The 23296-nt window shown below is 35.8% G+C and overlaps 1 protein-coding gene across 2 annotated transcripts in view; it reads left to right on the forward strand.

Moving 5' to 3' along the window:
- The window catches only part of MsrA (methionine sulfoxide reductase A), a 54270-nt gene extending 31250 nt beyond the window's left edge, over positions 1-23020 (forward strand). For both annotated transcript variants that reach the window (XM_090381982.1, XM_090381980.1), the window contains exons 2-4: positions 1724-1896; positions 18003-18254; positions 22134-23020. In XM_090381982.1, coding sequence (XP_090238108.1) covers positions 18064-18254; positions 22134-22359 — 417 coding nt within the window. In that variant the 5' untranslated portion in view covers positions 1724-1896; positions 18003-18063 and the 3' untranslated portion in view covers positions 22360-23020. The remainder of the gene's footprint in view (positions 1-1723; positions 1897-18002; positions 18255-22133) is intronic.
- Positions 23021-23296: the final 276 nt, after the last annotated feature.

A 23296-nucleotide genomic window follows, 5' to 3' on the forward strand; every position in this document is an offset into this window, starting at 1 on the left:
TAACCCCAGGGGCTCACATCTGGTGAGTATGGGCTTGGCAAACCCAGGGTCCTGAGCTGGATATCACCATTCTTCTCTTTCTTGCTTTCTTGGTGATGCCTTTCTACTTCTGATTCTCACTCACTCACGGTACCACGGGAATTTTTTTTTTTTTTTGTTTCGTGCACCACAAGCCTCAGGCTTCCTTGCACCATATGGCTAATAATAATAGAAAAAAAATCTATCAAAGTGAGAATTTTTTTCTTTAAGCTACGAATGTTTTAATAATAGAAAATAAAAGTCTCATGCCTCTAAAATGAAGAATTTTTTAAATAATTGGAAGGGCATGACGGTAGACAACCTCACTGGATTCCACTCCTTTCAGCTAAAAGCACAACCATGGGGACAGTGGCCAGAGGAGCACAGACACTGGACTTTTAGAAGTTGGGTGGGAGATAAGATTCACCTGGTGTGATAAATCTTAGTTCCACTTCCCTGCTGATAGTAGTACCAAGATATGGTCATTGCAGAGGTGTATTCAGGGGTGAGCAGAAGGTGAATATGCCCCCCTTAACCAAAAATTTGAAATTAAAGAAAAAGAACGTAGGAGGCATTCTAAAAAAAAAACAACTCAAAAGCACAGTCGCTGTGCCCCCCCTTACAATGATATCTGCCCCCGGCACCATGCCCCTCCATTACAATGATACCTGGATATGCCATTGCAACATGAATCAACAGACCCATCATTTAGGTCTGTTATGGTAAGGTGAAGGTGACCTTACTGTATATCACTGGCCTTTCCAGCCACCATATTGCAACTTGATTGAGCATCTATGGAATGAGCTGTTTGTTTTTTTTTTTTTATGAAAACCCCAAACATGAAAGGTATCAAAACCTATAGTACTTAGTACCGTGCATGGGTTGAAGGAGAAGTATGGGGGGAGGGGGGTGCCAGAAACTTTGCTGTAGAGACTAAACATGGGTTTCACCACTTCAAGCCTCTAATAAGCAAAGTGGTGGTATTTCACCGGTTGATGAAAATCATCTACCACCTTCGAAGGTCTATACATCAAACTCTAACAGCGTAAATTTTTTACTCTTTGCTCTTCCAGAAATGTGCAACTTATTAATTACTAGTTGTTCTTTACACATAGTATGGTCCTTCTTGACAGTATAGCAGTTCCGTCATTTGTCACTTATTCGGAGAGGCCTGGTTTCAATTCCCATATATGACTAGAGAATTTTTAAAATCCTCTTTAGTCACATCTGTAAATAGCTGAACTCATGAATAGGGAATAGTTTCCCCCTGTGTTTTTTTTTGGCCTGCACAGCATGAAAATTGGTTTATGAACATGCACTTGTACAGACATAATATACAACAGTGCAATATGGTCTAAGTTGCTAATGTGCCTAAAACCCTGCGGCAACAATACACTTGACTGACACTGGACATTTAGGAATATACTTCATTTCAAGTATATTTCACAAAAGATGTGCTTCTATTTTGAACTTAAAATTATTAATTCAAGTGGTAAGTTTTGTTGCTGTTTTGTTCTTAGGTAGACTGCTTGTTAGTGATATTCTGTATTAATACACAAATATCAAAATTTTTATTTTAATTCAGTTATAAATGAATTAGTTATGTATTTTATTTATTTATTTTTTTCTGATTCCAGCAGTGATCCTGTATGGAAGAGTGTTAATCTGTGATATATTTATTATTATTTTTTTTTCTCCTTTTAAGCTGAAATATCATCCAGTCAGCATGATGGAACCAAATGTAGAAACAGAAAAAGCAACGTTTGCTTTGGCATGATTTTGGTTTCCTGAAGCACAGTTTGGTTGTGCTTCAGGAGTAATTCGAACACGTGTTGGTTATACAGGAGGAACATTAGAGAATCCCACCTATCGTCGCCTGTAAGTATTTATTTTTATGGTAATTTGTAAGTTTTGTTTTCTGTGTTGATTAAAATCAGCTGTTTTTGACTAAGTGCTTTTGAGCAATATTTTCATCTGCTGTACTTATAACTGAAGTTAAAGAAGTTATTTTATAACCACTGAGGTGGTTATAAAATAAGTTTCCTTATTCAGGAAACCCTAGTGTCAAAACGGTTAGAGATAATGCTGTGAAAATCAGTGGGTATGTCATTTAGGGTATGGGGAAGCGATTTGTAGAAGAAAATAAATTAGTTCAAATTTCTGCCACCAGGGGATCAATTGGCACTGTAAAAATGGGATGGAATACTTAACTTTGGATTAGATTTTAATATCAGAACTTAGAAATCTACAGATATTGTTCCATGCGCCTTCCTTCACTTGAGGTGATATTCTAAAAATGGAGGCCTGTGTGCGACATGGTTTTGTGTAGCATCTCATTGGGGATGTTGTCGTGATTTCTGGTGATCTGGCCAGCCCGATCACCAGAAATCACTGATGATCGGGCTGGCCAGAACTGAGGAGTCTCTAGAAATGATGCTATCATTTCCAAATGTTGAACGGAGCAGTTCCTTCACTTGTCGACCAACGTGGGGAGGGGCACAATCTTGCATGAACACTACGGTATACAAGCATTGCCTTTCTTGCAGAGTGAGAATATGTGATCTCTTAGAGTGCAGTACCATGCACTAGTTATCATACACCTTTAAGAGCCATGAGGTGTAGACGCTTCAATGAAAAATGATCCAATTTATAAACTGTGCTGTGAATCCACACCATACTGTAACGTATGGACTTTGTAGTGGTCTTTCATACACAGCAGATGGATGAGAAGTTCCCCATATCTGGCAGTTTTGTGCATTTGCAGCCCCATGAAGAGTGAAATGTGCCTCATCAGACCACAAGATCATTCGAGCCCATGTATCATCAAGTTCCGTATGGGCCAGAAATTGTAGAGCAGTGATTTCCAAACTGGGAGGTGTGCCTCCTTGGGAAGGCACAGATTAGTGCAAAAGGAGGCACGAAAAGTTTAACAGAAATGTAATTTTCATAACATCATATATAAATAATAAAATAAATATGTACATATAAATAAACTTTCATAACATAACATTAAATTTTATAATCTATTTTTTAAAACATTTACCGCCACCTATCTCACTCTAACTTTGATATAAACATTTATTTGGAAAAAAAAAATTATATTTTGCTGAAATGGATTGATGATTGATATGATGTAATGTAATATATATAATTTAGTGCGTACTATGTATGATATACATAGGTAGATTGCATAGTATAGCATTAGCTGCATGGTTGAAAATATGGTTTCAGCGGTGTACTATTGTGTTTTTATTGTTTTTGGCGTGATTACTTACTGATAATAATTGTTAGTAATTTAGAAGTTGTATTTTTTAAGAATATAAAGTTAATCCTAATATTTTTAGATGAATGGATAAATTTCTGACTGGTTACAAGAGAAAATCCACTAATAATGAAGATACTGATGCTGATACAAGTAAAGGTAGTGGGAATACAAACAACAGGGAACAAGGAGGTAGAACTCCCAAGACAAGAAAATAAGATTCATCCTATTTATCATTAGGATTCACAAGTGTTATTATAGATGGCTTGGAAAAACCAATGTGTTTGTTTTGTACGAAAGTTCTGGCTGCAGATAGTATGAGACCAGGTGAATTAAAACGGCACCTTAAAACTATGCATTCTGAATAAGTTGGTAAGCCCATAGAATTTTTTTCAAAAGAAAATTAGATGAGTTTAATAAACAAAAGCAAACGCTCAAAAAAAAAATAGTTTCTGTTCCATCAAATGCATTGCTAGTCTCGTACCAAATTTCTTACAGAATTGCTAAATGTAAAAAACCACACACAATAGGAGAAACTCTAGTTTTGCCAGCAGCTATTGATATGGTTAAAATAATGTTTGGAAAAACAGTTGCGACAAATACCTCTTGCTGATAATACAGTTGGCAGAAGAATCGATGATATATCTGAAGATCTTTGCAATCAGTTAGTTTCTCGACTGTGTACTTCGAAATTCGCCATACAAGTAGATGAGGCAACTGGTGTAGCTAAAGATGCTCATTTAATTGCATATGTTCCAGAAACTAATATAATGGAAGATATATTATTTTGCAACCCCATTCCTGGAAAGGCCACATCCAATGAAATTTTTAATATAATTGACACTTTTTTTTTGATGAGAATGACATAAAGTGGAATAAGTGCATTGGACTCTGTACTGATGGAGCACAGTCAATGTCAGGACACAAGGCAGGTCTTCGAACATTAGTTAAAAAGAAAGCACCCAAAGTTATCTGGACGCACTGCATGCTTCACAGAGCAGCTCTTGTGTCAAAAAATATGAGCGAAGAACTTAACAACATTTTTACAAAAGTTACGAAAGTTATAAACTACATAAAAAAAAACAGTCCTTTAAAAGTTAGGTTGTTTGCAAAGCTGTATGAAGATATGGAAGCTAGTTATACCTCACTTCTATACTATTGTGAAGTGCGCTGGCTATCTCGTGCAAAAGTGATTCAAACGGTGTTTGAACTCAAAGAAGAGATTGCAATTTTTCTTGATGAAAATCATAATGAAGAGGCAAATTTATTTAGGAATGATAACTTTATTGTTAAACTTGCCTATTTGGTTGAAATTTTTGAAAAATTGAGTGTTTTGAATAAATCAATGCAAGGACCACAAATGCATTCACTGATTCAAAAAGACAAAGTGAAAGCATTCATAAAAAAATTGGAGCTATGGAAATCAAATTTACAAAAAAATAAGTTCGACTTGTTTCCACTTTTAAATGATTTCTGTGCCAGAGTTAATATTGAAGCAAACAAAAATCTATTTACTAAACACTTGGATGGTTTGCTAATGCACTTTTCACATTATTTCGAAGATCTTGATTTTACAAAGTTCGCGTGGATACAGAATCCATTTGTCGATGAACAAGATGATGAATTTGGATTGACAAATATTGAAAAGGAAAAATTGATAAAATTATCATTCGATACTTCATTGAAACAAAAATTTCAGAGTGAAACCCTAGTTCAATTTTGGTTGAATCGAAGTGAAGAATATAACACTTTGTCAAGCAAAGCAATGCAAGTACTGCTGCCATTCGTAACATCATATTTATGCAAAATGGAATTTTCTGCATTAGCTGCAATAAAATCCAAATATTGAGCCCATTTAGTAGTAGAAAAAGAGCTACGAGCAGCACTCTCCTCAATGACACCTAGATTTGATAAATTTTGTGCTAATAAACAAGCACATCCATTGCATTAAAAACAAATTAATTTAAAAATGAATATATATATATATATAGTAAAACCTTGTTTTTATTCTGTCAATTACGTTTTTTTTTTTTTCATTTTTTGTATTAATACATTTTTTACCATTTAAAAATGTCTGTATTATTTTTTGAAATAAATGGGGGGGGGGAAGGCGCTAAGATTAGATTTTTTTTAAAAGGGGGCATAGTAACATAAAGTTTGGAAACCACTGTTGTAGGGCAAAGTCTATCCGTTGTTGCTGATCACAAGACTTTAGTTCTTGCACTACGTGAATCTTGTATGGGAACCAGCATAAAATTATTCAAAGCTTTACGTACAGTAGACCAAGAAAGGTTCAAGTCTCTTGACACACCTCTGGCACTACTGACTGGTAGTGTTTTGCATTCTGAACAAATATGCACATAATTTGAAACACGTTGTGAGATGGTGTGTTATAGCAGGATGTGTTGTATATTAGATATTTGCATTGATTTAAAATTTTTTTTTGAAAATTTGAATATTATACATGTTGCCATCTACGTGTGGGAATATTGCTTTCCATGTCTGAATGATAATGAATGCATTATCATTCAGACATGGAAAGTATACTGTTTTCTCAAACAATCAAATCTTTGTTTGAGAAAACAGTATACCTTCTTTACATATATCAGTCTTAAATTAGGGTTAGATCACAGGTCCAGGATGATCGTCATTATTGTTATTATTATTACTAGCCACATAGTGTAAGGAAGCCTGAGGCCTATGCTGCACCAGCCAAAAAAAAAATTTCCAAGTTACCCTGAGAGAGAGAGAAAGAGAAAATTAGAAGGGAGTCACCAAGAAAGAGAAGAATGATGATGATGATGATATCCAAGTCAGGACCCTGGGTGTGCCAAGCCCATACTCACCAGAGGTGAACCCCTTAGTTTGACATGCTGGGTTCAGTCTTTTAAATAATATCACAAGGCAGAACATTTTAGAAAAATAAAGATTATAATTTTAATAGCAGAGTCAAACATGAAGTTATTGTAATAAAAATTCTAAAAAAAAATTATATGATTCGCTGGGGAATGTTAAGATGGCAGACTGCTATAAAGTAAATGATATAATGATCTCAGAAAAGCATTTCTTAGCAAAGCTACCAAGACTGAAGGACAAAGCACTAGAACAGTTTCACAAACTTTTGGATTCAAACATGGGTGTGGATGTTTCTTCCTGGAGCTTCTTCAAATGATCTTCAAAAATATCTGAAATATCATTGAACACTATTTATGATGAATCTTTTAGAACAGCACTCAGTTTTGGGAAAGGGCCTTTTTTTTATTTCTCTCAAAAGTTCAAGTTTTTCTTGAACAGAGTGATATTTTTTTAATCTATGTTCATAGTAGTTTGACTTCAGCACTGCATGTCTGTACTAAATTCATTCATTTTCCTTGATGTATTAGTATTAATACTGGTAAATTATTCAAAAAAGCCAGCTTATGCAACATCAGCCAAAATAAAAGGATAAAAAAAAAAAAAAACCACTTCCCATATCATGCATCCATCTCTACAAAACCAGGTGGAGGTTTATTCTAGCAATTAACCACCTACTGACTAAAAGCAAATTTATGATAATATCCCTGCAACTATCTTTCCTCAATTTGAATAAATCATATACAGAAAAAAAGAGGAAGGATACCATTAGCATTGAGCTTACTCAATCCATTCAAAGCCTTAACCACCTCAATCAGATCTCCTTTCAAGTGCAGAACTGAAGCATTTCCTGGTAAGAATACCCTTTTGTTCTTTCACTAATGTCATTGCCCTTCTCTGTACCTGTTCCAAAAGCTCTACATCCTTCCTAAAATGATACCTCCAGACCTGTATGCAGTAATGAAGATGTGGTCTGACCATTGCCTTATACAATAGGATAATCACCCCCTTATCCCTGCTAGCAAAATTCCTGTATATCATTGACAAAACCCCATGAGCTGTCCAGGCAGCCTGCATGCATTCCTCAGAGAACGTAATATCTGACTGCACAATTACCCCAGATCCTTTTCATTTTCTATTACCCTAAGTGTAGTGCTACACAATTTGGTGGCCCCGAGTGCCAAGCGAGTGAACAAAGTGAATCTAAAAGAGCCTTCTCTAGAATTAAGATTCCGGAGAAATTTCAAGTGTTTATTTACTAAGTTATTTATTTTCAGCTCTTCTAAATAAAGAAGTAAGCTTTTCAAAAAGAAAGGAAAGGTACCTTTCTCCTTCTTGTATATAGAACTAACCTACATAACCACTAATCTCTAATTGCTTGGTCACTGGTGGCACTGCTCCTGCCTCCATGTGGCGGGGCCGGTAACCTGGAGGAAAAGTACCCTCCGGGGCTAAAAGGAGCAACCATGGAATATGACAACTATTCAGCACTTTAGCCTAGATGCTTATGTCATGACTTAAATGAACCCGAACGTGACATATCACAATCTAAGAGACTACGCAAAAATGAGAATCAGCAGGAATATCCAACATTCCTCATATTACATTCTCTTTCTATCAAACCTGTGAGTGCACTTTCACCATTTCTAATCTAGAAATGTTTGGAAAGTGTGGCTGGTTCACCGAAAATGGTGAAAAGACTCCGATCGGGAGATCTGCTAGTCGAAACAACTAAGCACCAGCATTCTCAGGCTCTACTGAAATTGTCAACTTTTGGTGGAATACCTGTACAGGTCAACCCTCATGCTACTTTAAATACAGTAAACCCCCGCTATTCGCGGTATCTGTATTCGCGATCGCCGATTTAATATAAAATGAAACCTAAAAAAATGTGAATTTTAAAACGCCGTGAATATTTTCCGCCATAAAAAACATGGGCGTGGCTAAAATTATCTTTCCCGGTCAAAACAGCGCTCAGTGGGTGGGGGAGAGGGGTGAAAAAATCGGGAGCGTGGATGTTTCTCGCTAATCCTTGTTCAGTATGTGTTAGTCATGGAAGGTTTCGTCGTTTGATTTTAATTTATATGTTTATAAATTGAATAAATTTATCAATTTATAAATTGATATGCTTACAAAAATGATAACTCTACCGTTTTGCAGTGTAAAACAGACTTTTTCGAGTGCGTTAACGGAAGAAAGTGACTTTATTGTGGTCAAGTTCTTTCTAACCCCTACAAAAATATGGCTACGAATAAAAAGAGAAATGTGAAAATATCAAAGAAGGTGATGACACTAGCGAATAAAATTGAGTTATTAGACGAAATTTCTAATGGTGAAAGTGTCTCCTCAGTGGCAAAACATAAAATCAATGAGTCAACAGTACGATCAATCAAGAAATCGGAAGAAAAAATCTGCCGTAGTGTCCGTGAAACCGCGCTAATTGCTTCAAAAATTTGCTCTGTAACTCGTGATGTTAAATTAAAAAAATATGGAAAAGCTTTAAATCTGTGGATAGAAGACCGAATTCAAAATAAAATTCCGTTAAGTTCACTCATCATTCGTGAAAAGGCAAAACTTCTTTATCAACACTTTAGCGAAACTGGTGATAGCACTGGCGGGATGTTTTTTTTTTTTGCTAGCAAAGGCGCTGATTTGAAAGGTTTGTTTGAAATTTCTAATAAATATTACATTTAATATTAAATTGTTTCTTATTTTCATTTCGATGCCATATGCTTGCATTTCACTATGTACTGTCATGTACAGTCATATTATGAAGGTACATATAATATATACATAGACAAAATTTTAGACTAGTTTTTCTTATATATTTCATACTTTGGAACGGAACCCCTTTATTACTATGGGAGCCATAACTCAGTATTCGCGTTTTCAGTATTCGCGACATTTCTCAGGAACGTAACCCTGCGAATAGCGAGGGTTTACTGTAGTTCCAAAGGAGTAAGAGCAGAGTGGGACCTGATGAATGTCACTGAAGATGAGATAGTGGGAGAACTAAAAGATCAAAAAGTAGTTCAAACAAAGTGGATAATGATTAAAAAAAGATGGTGAACTTGTTCCCACTAGGAATATTATCCTCACATTTAGTACACCAACCTTACCATCATGTGTCAAAGCTGGATTGCCGAAAATTGCCGAATGTGTCCCTACATTCCGAATCCAATCAGATGTTTTAAGTGTCAAAAATTTGGACACTCGCAAACAGTATGTCGAGGAGACACCATCTATCTGAACTGTGGCTCTAAAGCTCATGCACAAACTGTCTGCAATGCAGAAACGCTGCAATGCCCAAATTGTAAAGGCCAGCATACAGCTTACTCAAAAGCATGTGAACTCTGGAGGGTAGGAAAAGAGATTCAGAAATACAAAGTTGAACAAAAGGTCACCTGCTAGGAAGAAAGTTATGCTCAGTATGCCAAAAATTACCTATGCTGCGGCAGCCAAAAATTACGTCAGCTGCAACACAAACGGCAGTTACAGTACCTTCATCCATCTCAACTGCTGATTGGGCTCGATTAGTGCTAGCGTCCCCACAGCAGCCACCTACAGAACAATGTAAAGTGACTTGTGCTAGCAATACTCCGCTAACAGTCCCACCAACTGCAACTGATACTCTGCCAGAAACTGTGAAATTGAAAGCATCATCCCCAAATATTGCAGACCGACCGTACTCAGGAAATATGGACATTGATGCTGGTACCCTACAGGATGAGTCAATCTTAGATTTACATGCAGAAGATGATATGGACATATCATCTTCTTAAAAGAGGGCGCTGACTCTCTTTAAAAATTACAGCTGTGAATTACAGGCTCCGAAAAAGCAATAAGTGTTTGTTTTTTTTATTTACCTAATTGTTATTTTATATTGCACTTTATATGTAGTCTTACGCTGGTATAGTTACACTGGTTATTTTTAATTTAGATAAAGAGTTTTTGTAGATTAATACTTAATATACGTAAAACCGTTATTTTGTTTGAATCTTGCAGTCATTGTTTTTGTATAGAGTAGTAGGGAATTCAAATTTTTAATTGTGGTAACTAGGTAGCTCTAATGTATAATTATATAGCGTAATACGCATCACTGCATTTAGGATTCTATTAGATAGCGTAGTATTAACAATTAATTAATTAAATTTATTGATCTTATTAATTTAAAATATCATGCCCCAGACTAGAGCATCAAAGCAACGGGCACAAAGTGCCAGGACTGCTGTGACTCAGGGGAGACTGTGGGGGGAAGATTCTCCAATGCATCACAGCCTAAAAAAATGTGCAACTTGTGAAACGTTTGCCGAACTCTCTGGAACAGAACATGATCTAGCCAAGGAGGATGTCTTTGTGTGTGTGTGCGCCAGATGCAGAGAATGTCTAGAAATTAGGCATCAACTTAGCATTCTACTGGGCATTTATAAGAGCTTAAGGTGTAGGGTAGATGCCCTGCCCTACCATGAGGGAATTTGGGGAGCACAATGTGTACAGAAATAGATAGGATAGGAAGGGAGGAGGTGTCATGCTGTTAATTAAGAAAAACAAAATCAAAAGAAGTGCATCCAGTTGATACAGATGAACAGTGCACTGTTAAGTCAGTTTGGTGTGACATAAGTACTGCGAAAGCAAAAAGAGTAGGAGTGTGTTATAGGCCTAATGACTCGAATGAGTACAATGAACAATTGTACAGAGAAATAGTGGGCTAGTAAATCAGAATGTCTTATAATGGGGGATTTTAACTTCCCAAATATTGACTGGAACTTGTGGGTTGGTCACTTGCACATTAGCAAGGCTTTTGTAGATTTATTAGATGATTGTTTTCTACAGCAGCATGTTCAAGAGGCAACCAGAAGGAGTAACTCTTGATCTGATTATCAGCAGTGATCATTCGCATATTAAGAATTTGCAAATAAAGGAACCATTAGGTGGCAGTGATCACAATGTACTGATGTGCGATTTACTTAAAGATATAATTACCGTCAGGGATAAAGGAAAGGGTTTTTGCTTCTGTAAAGGTGAGTACAGTGGTCTCAGACAGAGTTTTTAAATTCTGTACAGTGGGATCAACTGACGATGTTACCAACAGTAAATTCTAAGTGGGAAGCATTCAAGGAATTAATCGTGGAAGCTACTAAAAGTTTCATACCTATTAAGAAATATTGTTCAAGGTTTAGGCCTAAATGGTTATCAAATGAACTAATGAGACTCGTGACAGAAGAAAAAGGCATGGGATGCATATAAATTATCAAGCGACTCAGAAGCCTATGGCAGATATAAGCTAGTCTGTAATCAGGTCACAGGAGGTTAGGCAGGCGAAGGCAGATTATGAGAAATCTTTGGCAAAGGATGCTAAGAAAATCAGCAAGGATTTCTTTACTTATATAAACCCTAAAAGGAGGGGGATGAATCTCATTGGTCCACTTGATATAGATGGTTCGACTGTTGATGATCCTGCTCAGATAGCAAACAAATTGAATCTATATTCACACATAAAGAGTTATTAAGTTTTGAAAATGGCAGAAGGTTATCAAATTGTAGCAGGGTGCTTAATGATTTTGTAATAACTGAGAGCAAAGTGGAGGAGAAATTGTTGAAGTTAAACAAGAAAGGCACCTGGGGTGGATGGGATCTATCCAGTTATATTAAAGGAGGTGGCAAAGCAACTAAGGAAACCCTTAGCCATAATTATGAGAGCATCCTTGGACTCAGGGGAGGTCCCCACGGACTAGAGATGTACGAATGTATCCCCAATTTACAAAGGGGGATCGAAGGGTGACATGAATAATTACAGACCAGTTAGTTTAACTTCTGTTCAGGTAAAATAATGGAGTCGCTGGTTAAAGATGCATTTCAGGATCATCTAGACAAGACTGCAGCAATAATTCAGACACAGCATGGGTTTGTTAAGGGAAAGTCTTGTCTGACAAATTTGATAGGATATTATGATGTGGTTACAAAGGAACTGGGTGCAAAAAATAATTTTGATATCATATATTTGGATTTCAGGAAAGCTTTTGACACTGTTGTGCATGGAAGACTATTGTACAAATTGGAGCAGAATGGTATTAAGGGTAAGTTGCTACAATGGATAAAAGGATTGTTGAGTGGGAGAAGACAGAGAGTGGTAATCAATGGGTGCTGCTCTTCGTGGAGTAATGTTATTAGTGGAGTCCCACAGGGTTCAGTATTGGGTCCACTGTTGTTTTGTATATTTATTAATGATATTGATGAAGGTATATCAGGCTTAGTGTCAAAGTTTGTAGATGATACAAAGGTTGGCAGGGTTGTTAATGACAGTAATGGCAGTGTGCTACTGCAACAGGATCTAGAAAATTTGGGCAGATGGGCTAAGAAGTGGCAACTGAAGTTTAACCTTGACAAATGCAAAGTACAGGCATACCTCGAATAACGAATAGGATGCGTTCCACGAAATTACTTCGTTAAGCGAAACTTCGTTTTCAGAGGTAAAAATACTATGGCCAGAATAGGGATACGTTCCTACGTAAATAAAATGAAACGCTTTTTTTTTTCGAACAAAGAAAAGTTTTATTAAATAAACAGTCAACTTACATACAAAGTGAAATCACATTTTAAAATATGAGTCTAAAGTTGATTGCTTATGCTTTTTTTCTCTTTCATTTAACAATTGCCTATACGGAGTTATTGCATTTAACACTGATCGCTTAACAATAAAACTTCTTCCTAAATCAGGATCATTTTCACTAAAAAAACTTAAAACGTTTTCAATGTCATTTAAGCACCTTTTTAAATCTTCGGTTGTTAACACTTTTTCGGCAGGAACTTCTTTAACTTCGTCTTCATTATCTTTGTCTTCGTTGCTAACAAGGTTTTCTAATCTTCCACTGAAAAACCATCATCTTCTGCATTCAATAAATTTCTAACATCCTCTTCATCGACATTTTCGAAACCTATTGATTGAGCCATCTGGATAACTTCATTTCTAATTTCTTGGATGTTATTTTCTTCTTCTAGTACAACTTCTGGCCATATTTTGCGCCAAACTCCATTTAAGCATTTCTTAGTGACTTCTTTCCAAAAACTATCAATGTTTTCAATTGCGTTTTTAATGGTACAGTTTTTCCAAAAGGTTTTAACTGTCATTTCCACTTTATCCTCTAGTTCAGTTAAATTGCTTAATGTTCGACGCAGATAATAAGCTTTAAATGATGCTATTACTCCCTGATCCAATGGTTGAATCAGGGAAGTTGTGTTTGCTGGAAGAAACACAACTTTGACAGGAATGCATGTGTCCAACGTGTTAAGATCAGTAGGATATCCCGGAGCATTGTCTAACAACAAAAGAGCTTTTTCTTCAAAGTTGTTTTTTTTTGACAATACCGTTTTACTTCAGAACAAAAGTGGTTAACAAACCAACCAGTAAATAACTCCTTGGTAACCCACGCTTTTCTATTTGCTTTCCATATTACAGGTAAATTCATTTTTATGTTACCTTTTAACGCCCTCGGATTTTCTGAATGGTAAACTAATAACAATTTTAATTTATAATCGCCAGACGATTTGATCCAAAGAGTAACGTTAAACGGTCTTTGGCTGCTTTGAACCCAGCAGCTGATTTTTCTTCAATAGAAATGAAGCTTTTTGTTGGTAGCCGTTTCCAGAACAAACCGCTTTCGTCAACACTGAACACCAAATTTGGTGGAAAATTTTCACGTTCAATTATTTCCTTTAGTTTTTCTGGAAACTTATTTGCAGCTTCTCCTGTTAATTTTACACTATGAATCCTGGCCCGTATTTTAAATTTCTCGAACCAACCACGAGAAGCCCCAAAAGTTTCCGTAATTTCTTCAGTTTGTTTAGATTTCAGGTGATTAAACTGGAATATTTTTTTTTTTTTTGTTAAATGGGGCTTGAAATTGCGGACTTCGTTATATCGAAGCTTCGTTATCAGAGGTAACGTTAACCGAGGTATGCCTGTACTGCATATGGGTAGAAATAACCCCAGAGAAATGTACGAACTGTGTGATACTACACTTAAGGTGGTAGAAAATGAAAAAGACCTGAGTAATATGTAGTCAGATATGAAGTTTTCTGAGCAATGCAGACAGGCTGCCAGGGCAGGTCATGGAGTTTTGTCAATGATATATAGGAATTTTGATAGCAGGGAAAAGGAGGTGATTGTCCCTCTGTATAAAGCAATGGTCAGGCCACGCCTTGAGTACTGCATACAGGTTTGGAAGCCTTATTTTAGGAAGGATGTAGATTTGCTTGAGCGTGTACAGAGAAGGGCAACAAGATTGGTGAGGGGAATGAAGGGATCCTCTTACCAAGAGAGGCTTAAGTTATGCAGATTGCAGTGGCTGGAGACTAGGCACCTGTGCGGTGATCTGATTGAGGTGTATAAGGCCTTGAATGGGTTGAGCACGCTGAATTCTGATGGGATCCTTCCACTTGTTCAGATTACGAACCTAAGGGGGCATAAATTCAAATTAAGAAAAGACAGATGTAGAATAGATGTGCGGAAATTTGCCTTTAGCCAGCGGGTGGTTAATTGCTGGAGCAAACGTCCATCTGTCGTTGTGGAAGTTGATAGGTTAAATAAATTTAAGAAGGAACTGGACAGGCATTTGGAGGGAATGGTGTGCGTGTTTTTTTTTTTTTTTTGATGCTGCATAAGCTCATACACTTACTTTCGTGCATCACATGCCACTACTACATTGGGTGCCCTAACTTCCCAAAAAAATAAAAGTTGAAACTAGAACGACACAAGCAGGCTAGATATAAAAAGCAGACAGAACCATACACAATCTCCAAAACTAAATTATGCAGAATATTATATGGTGGAACTGTAGAGAGGTCTACGAAGCAGTATATTTGATATTTATGACCTCTTCTTGCAAGAAACCAATCTAACCCCGCAGGTGACTCCAGTGATTAAAAATTATAGTATCTATCAACAAGACAGAAGCAATACTAACTCAACCAGAGGAGGGCGTAGTCATACTAGTTGAGAGCAAAGTTCCTTCAAAACAGATCACGCTGCAGACCACATTAGAGGCTGTAGTGGTATGTATTGTTTTAAACTTTATTTTAACCATAATCTCTGTATACCTTTCCCCAAACAAAGAATTCACTGCGAAAGAATTGGAGGACCTTATAAAGCAGGTTCCATCTCTTTTCATTCTACTAGGAGATTTCAATGGGCACCACACTGTGGGGATCTCCCCAGATAGACAAACGAGGAAAACTCATTGAAACAGTTCTTGACAGCCAGAATCTCGTGTTATTAAACACTGGTGCTGACACTTATTCACTTTCCCACCAGAGTATCTACTGCCATTGACTTATCAATATGTTCCTCAAAACTATTCCCAATCATTCAGTGGTTAGTTTCAAGTAACCCACCGAACAGTGACCATTACCCAATTATTTGCAAATTGCAAACAAACAGAACCACACGTATAGCCAGCCGCATAAAATGGAAATAATCAAAAGCAGATTGGAACAAGTCCACCGATTCAATTTCCTTTGATAATCAAGTCATCAAAAGCCAGTCCATAGATGAAGTTATCAACCACATTAATGCACAGATAATAACAGCTGCAACCTGTGCTATACCAAACATCACAGCTGGTCCTCACAGACATGCCGCTATCTGGTGGAATAATGATGCCAAAAAAGAAAAGAATAAAGCATGGAATTGATTTTGCAAGTACCCAACAACTGAAAACCTGATTAATTTTAAGAAATTTAAAGCTAAGGCACATTATGTGCAGAAAAAAGCGAAAAAAAGACTCTTGGATCCTGTTCGCTTCCACTATTACTAAAAATACAGACAGTAGAAAAATCTGGAATAAAATCAAAAGGCTGAATGGTAAATCGTTCCCTGAATCAATGCCCGTTATAAGTTGGAAAGGTAAAGACTTCTCCTCTCCAATAGAAATTGCAAATGCCCTGGCAGATTGCTTTTCTCAAATCTCTGCAACATCAGCATATCAGTCTACTTTTAAACAGCTAAAAGCTAACGCAGAAAAGCATAACCTGAACTTCAATACAAGGGCATCTCCTCCATATAATCTGTCTTTTATACTATTTGAACTAGAGAGCTCTCTAAATAGGTCAAGTGATAGTGCACCAGGGCCTGATAGGATATATTATATAATGCTTAAACATTTAAACAAACAAGCTTTGAATTCATTACTAATATACTTCAACCAGATATTCTCAGATGGCTACTACCCTCTTTCTTGGCGCCACTCAATAGTTCTCTAGCCTTTGCTAAACCCGGAAACGATCCACGAAACTATCGCCCAATATCTCTCAGCAGTTGCCTTGGTAAGACACTAGAAAAAATGATTCATGCTCGTTCAGTATGGTATTTAGAATTTCATTCAGTGATGAATAAGAATCAGTATGGATTTCAGAAAAATCGGGCAGCTCTAGACCTTATGATCAAGGCAGAATCGAACATACGCAATGCTTTTATCCATAAAGAACATCTGGTCATGATCTGCCTGGATATCGAAAAAGCCTTTGATACCACCTGGCAGTATGGCATACTTCAAAATCTCTATGCCACAGGACTCCGGGGTCAGCTACCACTAATCAGAGTTTTCTAGAAAACAGGACCTTTCAAGTGCATTACTGCAATTCACTATCCCGTACAGTTGTTCAAGAAGAAGGGGTCCCACAAGGATCAGTTCTAAATGCAGCGCTCTTTGCAGTTAGGCTAAATAATGCAACAGAAAATATTCCGGTTAATGTTGACACCTATTCATATGCAGATGACCTTACTATATCCTATCACTCACAAAGCATGCGCTCCATTGAGCAACAATTTCAGCTCTCAAAAAAGTGTCAGCTCCATCCAGATCCGGAGCTAATATTGGGAACCCAAAAAATGGTTCTGGGGAATGCACTGAACCTGCCTTGCGCCGGCACTGTTCCAGGATATAGTGTTGTTTCCAAAGGAGCAGGTTGTTACTCAACCATTTAATCCGACGGAGACATCTATTTATGGTGCTTTCTAAAGTGCAAGCATTTGGTGTCAGTTTTATTTGATATGTAAAGGGCAATTGACACTGCTTAGATTCTGAAGCTTAAAAGATATTTCAAACCTTGGTTTTAGGGGGTCACCTTGCAGTTTTTATCAAAAACTGTCTGAGCAGTCATTCTAAGTTCATGTAGGATCCACATACAGTCTCTCAGTTTTTTTTTTTTTTTTTTTATGGTCCTCAGTTTTAAGTGTTGTCCTTTTTACTAAAGAAGAATTCTGTTACTGAGCAATTTCTTCCAACTGTGAACATAGTATATAGCATTGCAGATCAAGTGACACAGTGGTCTCCCCCAACTCTCTGCATTCATAGCTTTTGTGATAGAATACAACTCTGTAAAGGCCAGATAGTTAACTGCAATTGTGATGCTCATTTTTGCTATCCAGAATTGAACATTGTGGTAGACAGTGTTGCTCAATCAGGCAACCACTTCCATCAGGCATGCTTCCATATACCATAACAGGACTTCTCCATTAAAAGCACATTTCGTAGAACTATTAAATTCTGTTACTTTCTTCCTGTTAGAGAGGATGATTTTCAGAATAATAATACCCTACTGAGCATAGACTTCAGCGGGTTTAGAAACATGAGGAAATAAATTAAAGATCCAGACCATCTGAACGTATATTGATAATTCTGAGGTACTGTTTGTCATTCCACAGTGACTATTGTCACCTGTAAAATAATCAGTGAGCATCAATAATGAATTTCTTTGTTTCTTTTCCTTTGTGATATGTGAAGTACTATATTGAATAAATATAATTATTGATTAAATATTATTATTCTTTGCCTATATATGTTCTAAGTAAATTATAATTTTTCATTTCAAGTGGAGATCATTCTGAAACTGTGGATGTAGAATATGACCCAAATGTTTGCACCTTTGAGGATATGTTAGAGCTTTTTTGGATGAATCATGATCCAACTGTGTGTCGCAAGAGACAGTACATGTCAGCTATATTTTACCATGATGAAGAACAAAAACATCTGGCAGAAAAATCGAAAGAAGAGTTTCAGAAACACTGTTCAGCACCTGTTGTAACAAAAATTTTGCCTGTGGGTAAATTCTATGATGCTGAGAAGTAAGTGTTTTTATATGGGCTTTTTATTTTTAGTGAGGGGAGGACAAAATGCAATCAAACGAATCATGACCTATCAATGTTGTAACAGATGTGTGTATTTTATTATTATTATTAGTGGCATGTGATACAAGGAAGCAAGCTTACATAGCATTGGCAAAAAAAAACTCCCACATCACCTGTCCATACCCATCAATAATTTTTCTAGTTCATTCTTCCTTGAATTTATTCGAACTGCCTACTTCTACAACAGATGGAGTTTGTTCCAACGATCATCCACCTGCTGGCTGAAGGCAAACATCTATCCTGCAACCATCCTTCCTCAGTTTGAATTTATGCCCACTCGTGTAGTCTGTACAAGAGAAAGAATGCCATCAGCATTCAGCTTGCTTAATCCATTGAAAGCTGTAAACACTTTAATCAGATCACCTCGCATGTGCCTAGTTGTCAGATGCCACAATTTACAGAACTGAAGCCTGTCATGATGAGCTCACCCTTTCGTTCCCTTCTCCGGTCTTGTTTCCTTCTTTGCACCCATTACATTAGATCTACAGCCTTTAATATGAGGGCTCCAGGCATGTATGCACTACTCAAGATGCAGCATAACCATTGCTTTATACAATGGGATAATTACTTTCTTATCCCTGTAGAAAAGTTTCTGTTTATCATAAACACAATCAAAATTCCACGAGCTGCCTTAGCAGCCTATCTGCACTACTCAGAGAACTTCATTTCTGACTGTGCAAAATTACCCCCAGATATTTTTGATTTTACATTACCCAGAGTGTCATCATCATCAGCCATTTTCAATCCACGACAGGATGAAGGCCTCTTCAGCAACTTTCCAGTTCCTTCTGTTTTGTGCAATGGCCATCCATTTACTACCCACAAACTCATGAATTTCATCTGTCCATCTCCGTTGTTGTCTTCCAGGTTTTCTCTTAGCTCCTCTTGGGTACCATTCTGTTATTTTTGTTAGCCCATCTGTCATCATGTCTTCGAGCTGTGTGTCCTGCCCATGACCATTTTAGTTCTTCAGTTTTGATAAGAATGTCCTTTACTTGAGTTTGCTGCCTAATCCATATGTTTCTCTTCTTATCTAACAGTATGATTCCCAATATAATTCATTCCATTTTTCGCTGTGTAGTTCTCAGCTTCTCTTCCATTATTTTGGTGAGTGCCCAAGTTTCACTTCCATAAGTCATGGTGGGGAGTATACATTGGTTCATTATTTTACGTTTCAGACAAATTGGGATATTGCTCCTCAGTATGTGACTATATTTCCTGAATGCTATCCATCCAAAATTTATTCTTCTCTTGACTTCCATCCATTTATCATTATTACAGCTAATGACTTGTCCCAAATAAGTATGACTTCACCTTTTCAATTACTGCTCCTTCAATCATTATATCCCTTTCTGTGGCATACTTGTTCATCATTACTTTTGTTTTAGCCATGTTCATCTTTAGTCCAAAATCCTTACTAACTCTGCATAACTGATTAAGATTTTCCTCTAATTCTTTAGGATCATGGCTTATGACCACAATGTCGTCTGCAAATCGTAAATGGTTTAGGTACTCTCCATTCACATTGACTCCTTTCTGCGACCAGTCTAATCTTCTAAAGATTTCTTTCCATCCAGGTTTAATAAAATGGATTGTTTTTGCCTCTAAAAATGTATAGGGATTGCAGTGTAATCTGTTATTATAATCAGTTGTTTTCTTTCTCCCAAGAAATTAATCACCTAGTTTATTATGTTGCTTTTTAGATTTATTGTTGTGCAAGTTCTTTTTTGATTTGGCTAATTTTTTGGCCAGCTAGAATGTTTTGTAGATCCTATAATGTTTTGTAGATTTTATAATATATTTATAAATATATTATAAAACATATAAATATGTTTTATAATATATTTATAAATCACACATGTGATTTATAATATATTTATAAATATATCATATCCAGGATAAATATATATATCCAGACTTATGATGGAGAATCCATTTTTTTGACTTGATTTGACCTCTTCTCTATTTCACTGTTGTACTAGAATTGATGGTACTATAGAGTTCATCTTTTTGCAAAAACACTCTTTTTGTCTATTCAAAAAAATGAGTAAAACTGCTTTAAAATTCGAATTTTTTTAAAAATTCTAATAGTGCTTAGTTTTTTTTCTTAATTTCTGTAACGAACATGGCTATGGTAAACACACAAGAATAACTTGTCATAATTGTTCAGTTAGCCATTTTTTTTTTTTTTTTTTTTAAAGCAAACTTTATTTATTCTGCAGGTTTTCACTTCTAATGCAGAGCATACAGTAATGGCCTAGTGATAATATCTCTCTAATTAGAAAACAATAAAAGAACTTAAATTTTATTAAAAACTAATATAATTAAATATTTATTTTCAAAGAAAAAACTTATGCATTTAACTCTTAACTTGTGTTACCAGTAGTCTAGAAATAGGGACAAAAGCACTGTCCTCCCCTGTCAGTGAATTAGTAAAGCCTGCTTTCCTGTCAATCACAGTTACAAAAGACCAATGAGAGACAAGTGCAGAGAATATGTGATGAATGTCAAAATTGGTTATTCAGTAAAACTTTGCCATAAGATGTTTTATATATTCATTAAAAAATAAAAAAATGGTGCAAGTTTGAGCATTGCACTATCAGGGTAATTTAAGATAATTTATGTACTGGTATGTTCTGCTGAAGTGAACTTCAAATAATCGCAAATCATTCTCAAGTGTTCAACTTCAGAATGATTCAAGAATGACTTTATAATAAATTTGATAAGTTGAATTTGTTTGATTTGATTGCTTTTTTTTTTTTTGTAGTGTAATTTGTTTGATTGCTGGCAACTTTCTATTGTGAATTTCTAAGACAAAGCATATTTCTTTACAGCGCTCAAGCCGACCGGGCTAGCCAGGTGGGTAAAGTGCCTGCCTGGCAACCCAAAGGTCGCGGGTTCGAATCCCGCCTCGGGCTTGGATCAAAGTACTGCAAAAACCTTGGGAGGTGCACTATGGCCACAGAAGCCAATGCGCCAACAAAAAAAAAAAAAAAAAAAATTACAGCGCTCAAATTCAATAGATAGCTGTATTATCAGAAGCTTTAAGTATTATTTTTTAAACCTTAACTTAAATAAAACTGTATTTGGAGAACGAATTCTTCATCCAATAATGCTATTTGGAGAACAAATAGCATTATTGGATGATGCATTAATGTGTAAATCATTCTTGGATGAAACCTATTTGCTTCAATTTGGCAAAGAACTTGCCAAATTGAAACAAATAGGTTTCACACAGAAAAAAAAAAAAAAAAAAAGTTTCTAGTGCTTCCTAATATTATTGAAAGTTTACTAAAGGATTGATATTTTTCAAGTCAATTTTAACATGAGGACCTACCGTATGCTATTGCATCTCATAGATCCTCAAGTTGAAACTGACATAACATAATTGAAATTGTTTTTGAAGCAATTTCATAAAATTGTTCAAAAACAATATTTATTAGACAAATCAGCTAGAAGCAAAAAATGCTGAAATTGCCTTTTAGGACTAAATTAATTGAATGAACCCACATGGTTACACCCCAGGGATTTCTGTCACTCCTTTTTACCTCATGATTCCTGCATATTTGTGCAATTTTTAATTATCTAATAAATTATCAGACTTTGACTAGTTTGAATATGATTGGCCAGTGAGTTTTTGAAAAAGGTTTTAGATTTGTCAGCTAGGTTAAAATAAATTAAGAATGGAATTTGCTATCGTAGCTCCACAACAGAGAACAGAAATATTCACATCTCATAAAAAAATAGTATACATTACTTAAATTTCTTATTTTTTTATTTTATTATTATTTATTATTATTTTTTTTTTTTTTCAAGTTATCACCAGAAGTACATTCTTCAGAATCATCCTGTTTTGTGCAAGAGCCTTGGCCTTTCAGATGGACTACTTAATTCTCATTTAGCAACAAGAATAAATGGTTACATTGGTGGTTATGGTCTTCTTGCAGATTTTGAAAAAGAATGGAGAACCCTTGGTATTTCAAAAGAACAATCAGATTATATTAAGGAACAAATTAATAATGGCAAGAGATTAAGTTGTTAATACTTTACTTAAAAAATGTATATTTTATTCTTAACCCTGCCAAAGTATTTCTTAACTAGTATAATGAAATTACATTTTTATTAGGGAACATCTGTTCCTAACATGTATCTTTGTACATGGCATAATTGTTGGATTGATTCTCTCTTTAGGGTTGAAATGTGGAATACCTGTCTCAATTGAATTTTAACATTTAAACCATTGATTGTTTTGTATAGTGCTACAGTCTTTGTACATTTATTTTTGGCCATGTGTGCATGGTTGCATAATCACTTATGGAGCTTTGGGCAAACTTTTGTGGATAGATCTTTTATTTTCCATTCTGGCCCATCCCTGCTCACACCATGTTAGGAACAGATGTTCCCAAATTCTTCTCTAGAAAATAAGGCATTTTAAATCATTTCAATGCCTTGCATATCTGATTACACTTATATAAGTGTTCCAGGGCACAGTTCTTTTCTCTTTCTCCAAAATTTATTTTAAACCAATATCTTTCAAGCCTTTTGACTTGCAGATATTTTAATTATGCCTGTGTAGTCAGGCTGTGAAATATATCACTTCAGTAATTATTATGAGACTGGTTAGATGACATCTGCTCATATTTGTTCATTATAAGTTGTTTGCAACCATCATCATTTCCAAGTTGCCAAGTCACTCAGCCATAGAAATAAAATTTATATTTAATTTATTCATTTAAATATAAATTATATTTAAATGAATTAGTGATGACAACACTACCCAGACTTGGGGGTTTTTTTTTTTTTTTTTTTTTTGTTTCCTTTCTCTTTCTCTCAAGCTTGTTGAAGTACATCTCTGCTATATTTTCTGCATTAAAATGTGCTGTGCACAAGTAAATAGTGGACAGCACATTGACCACAATATCTTTGTTTCACTGTTGTTAACAAACAATTTGTAATGAATGCCCTACAAATGTTAGATC

The sequence above is a fragment of the Mastigoproctus giganteus genome, chromosome 9 (genome assembly GCF_048544385.1).
Source record: "Mastigoproctus giganteus isolate SK-2022 chromosome 9, ASM4854438v1, whole genome shotgun sequence".
NCBI classification, from domain to species: Eukaryota; Metazoa; Arthropoda; class Arachnida; order Uropygi; family Thelyphonidae; genus Mastigoproctus; species Mastigoproctus giganteus.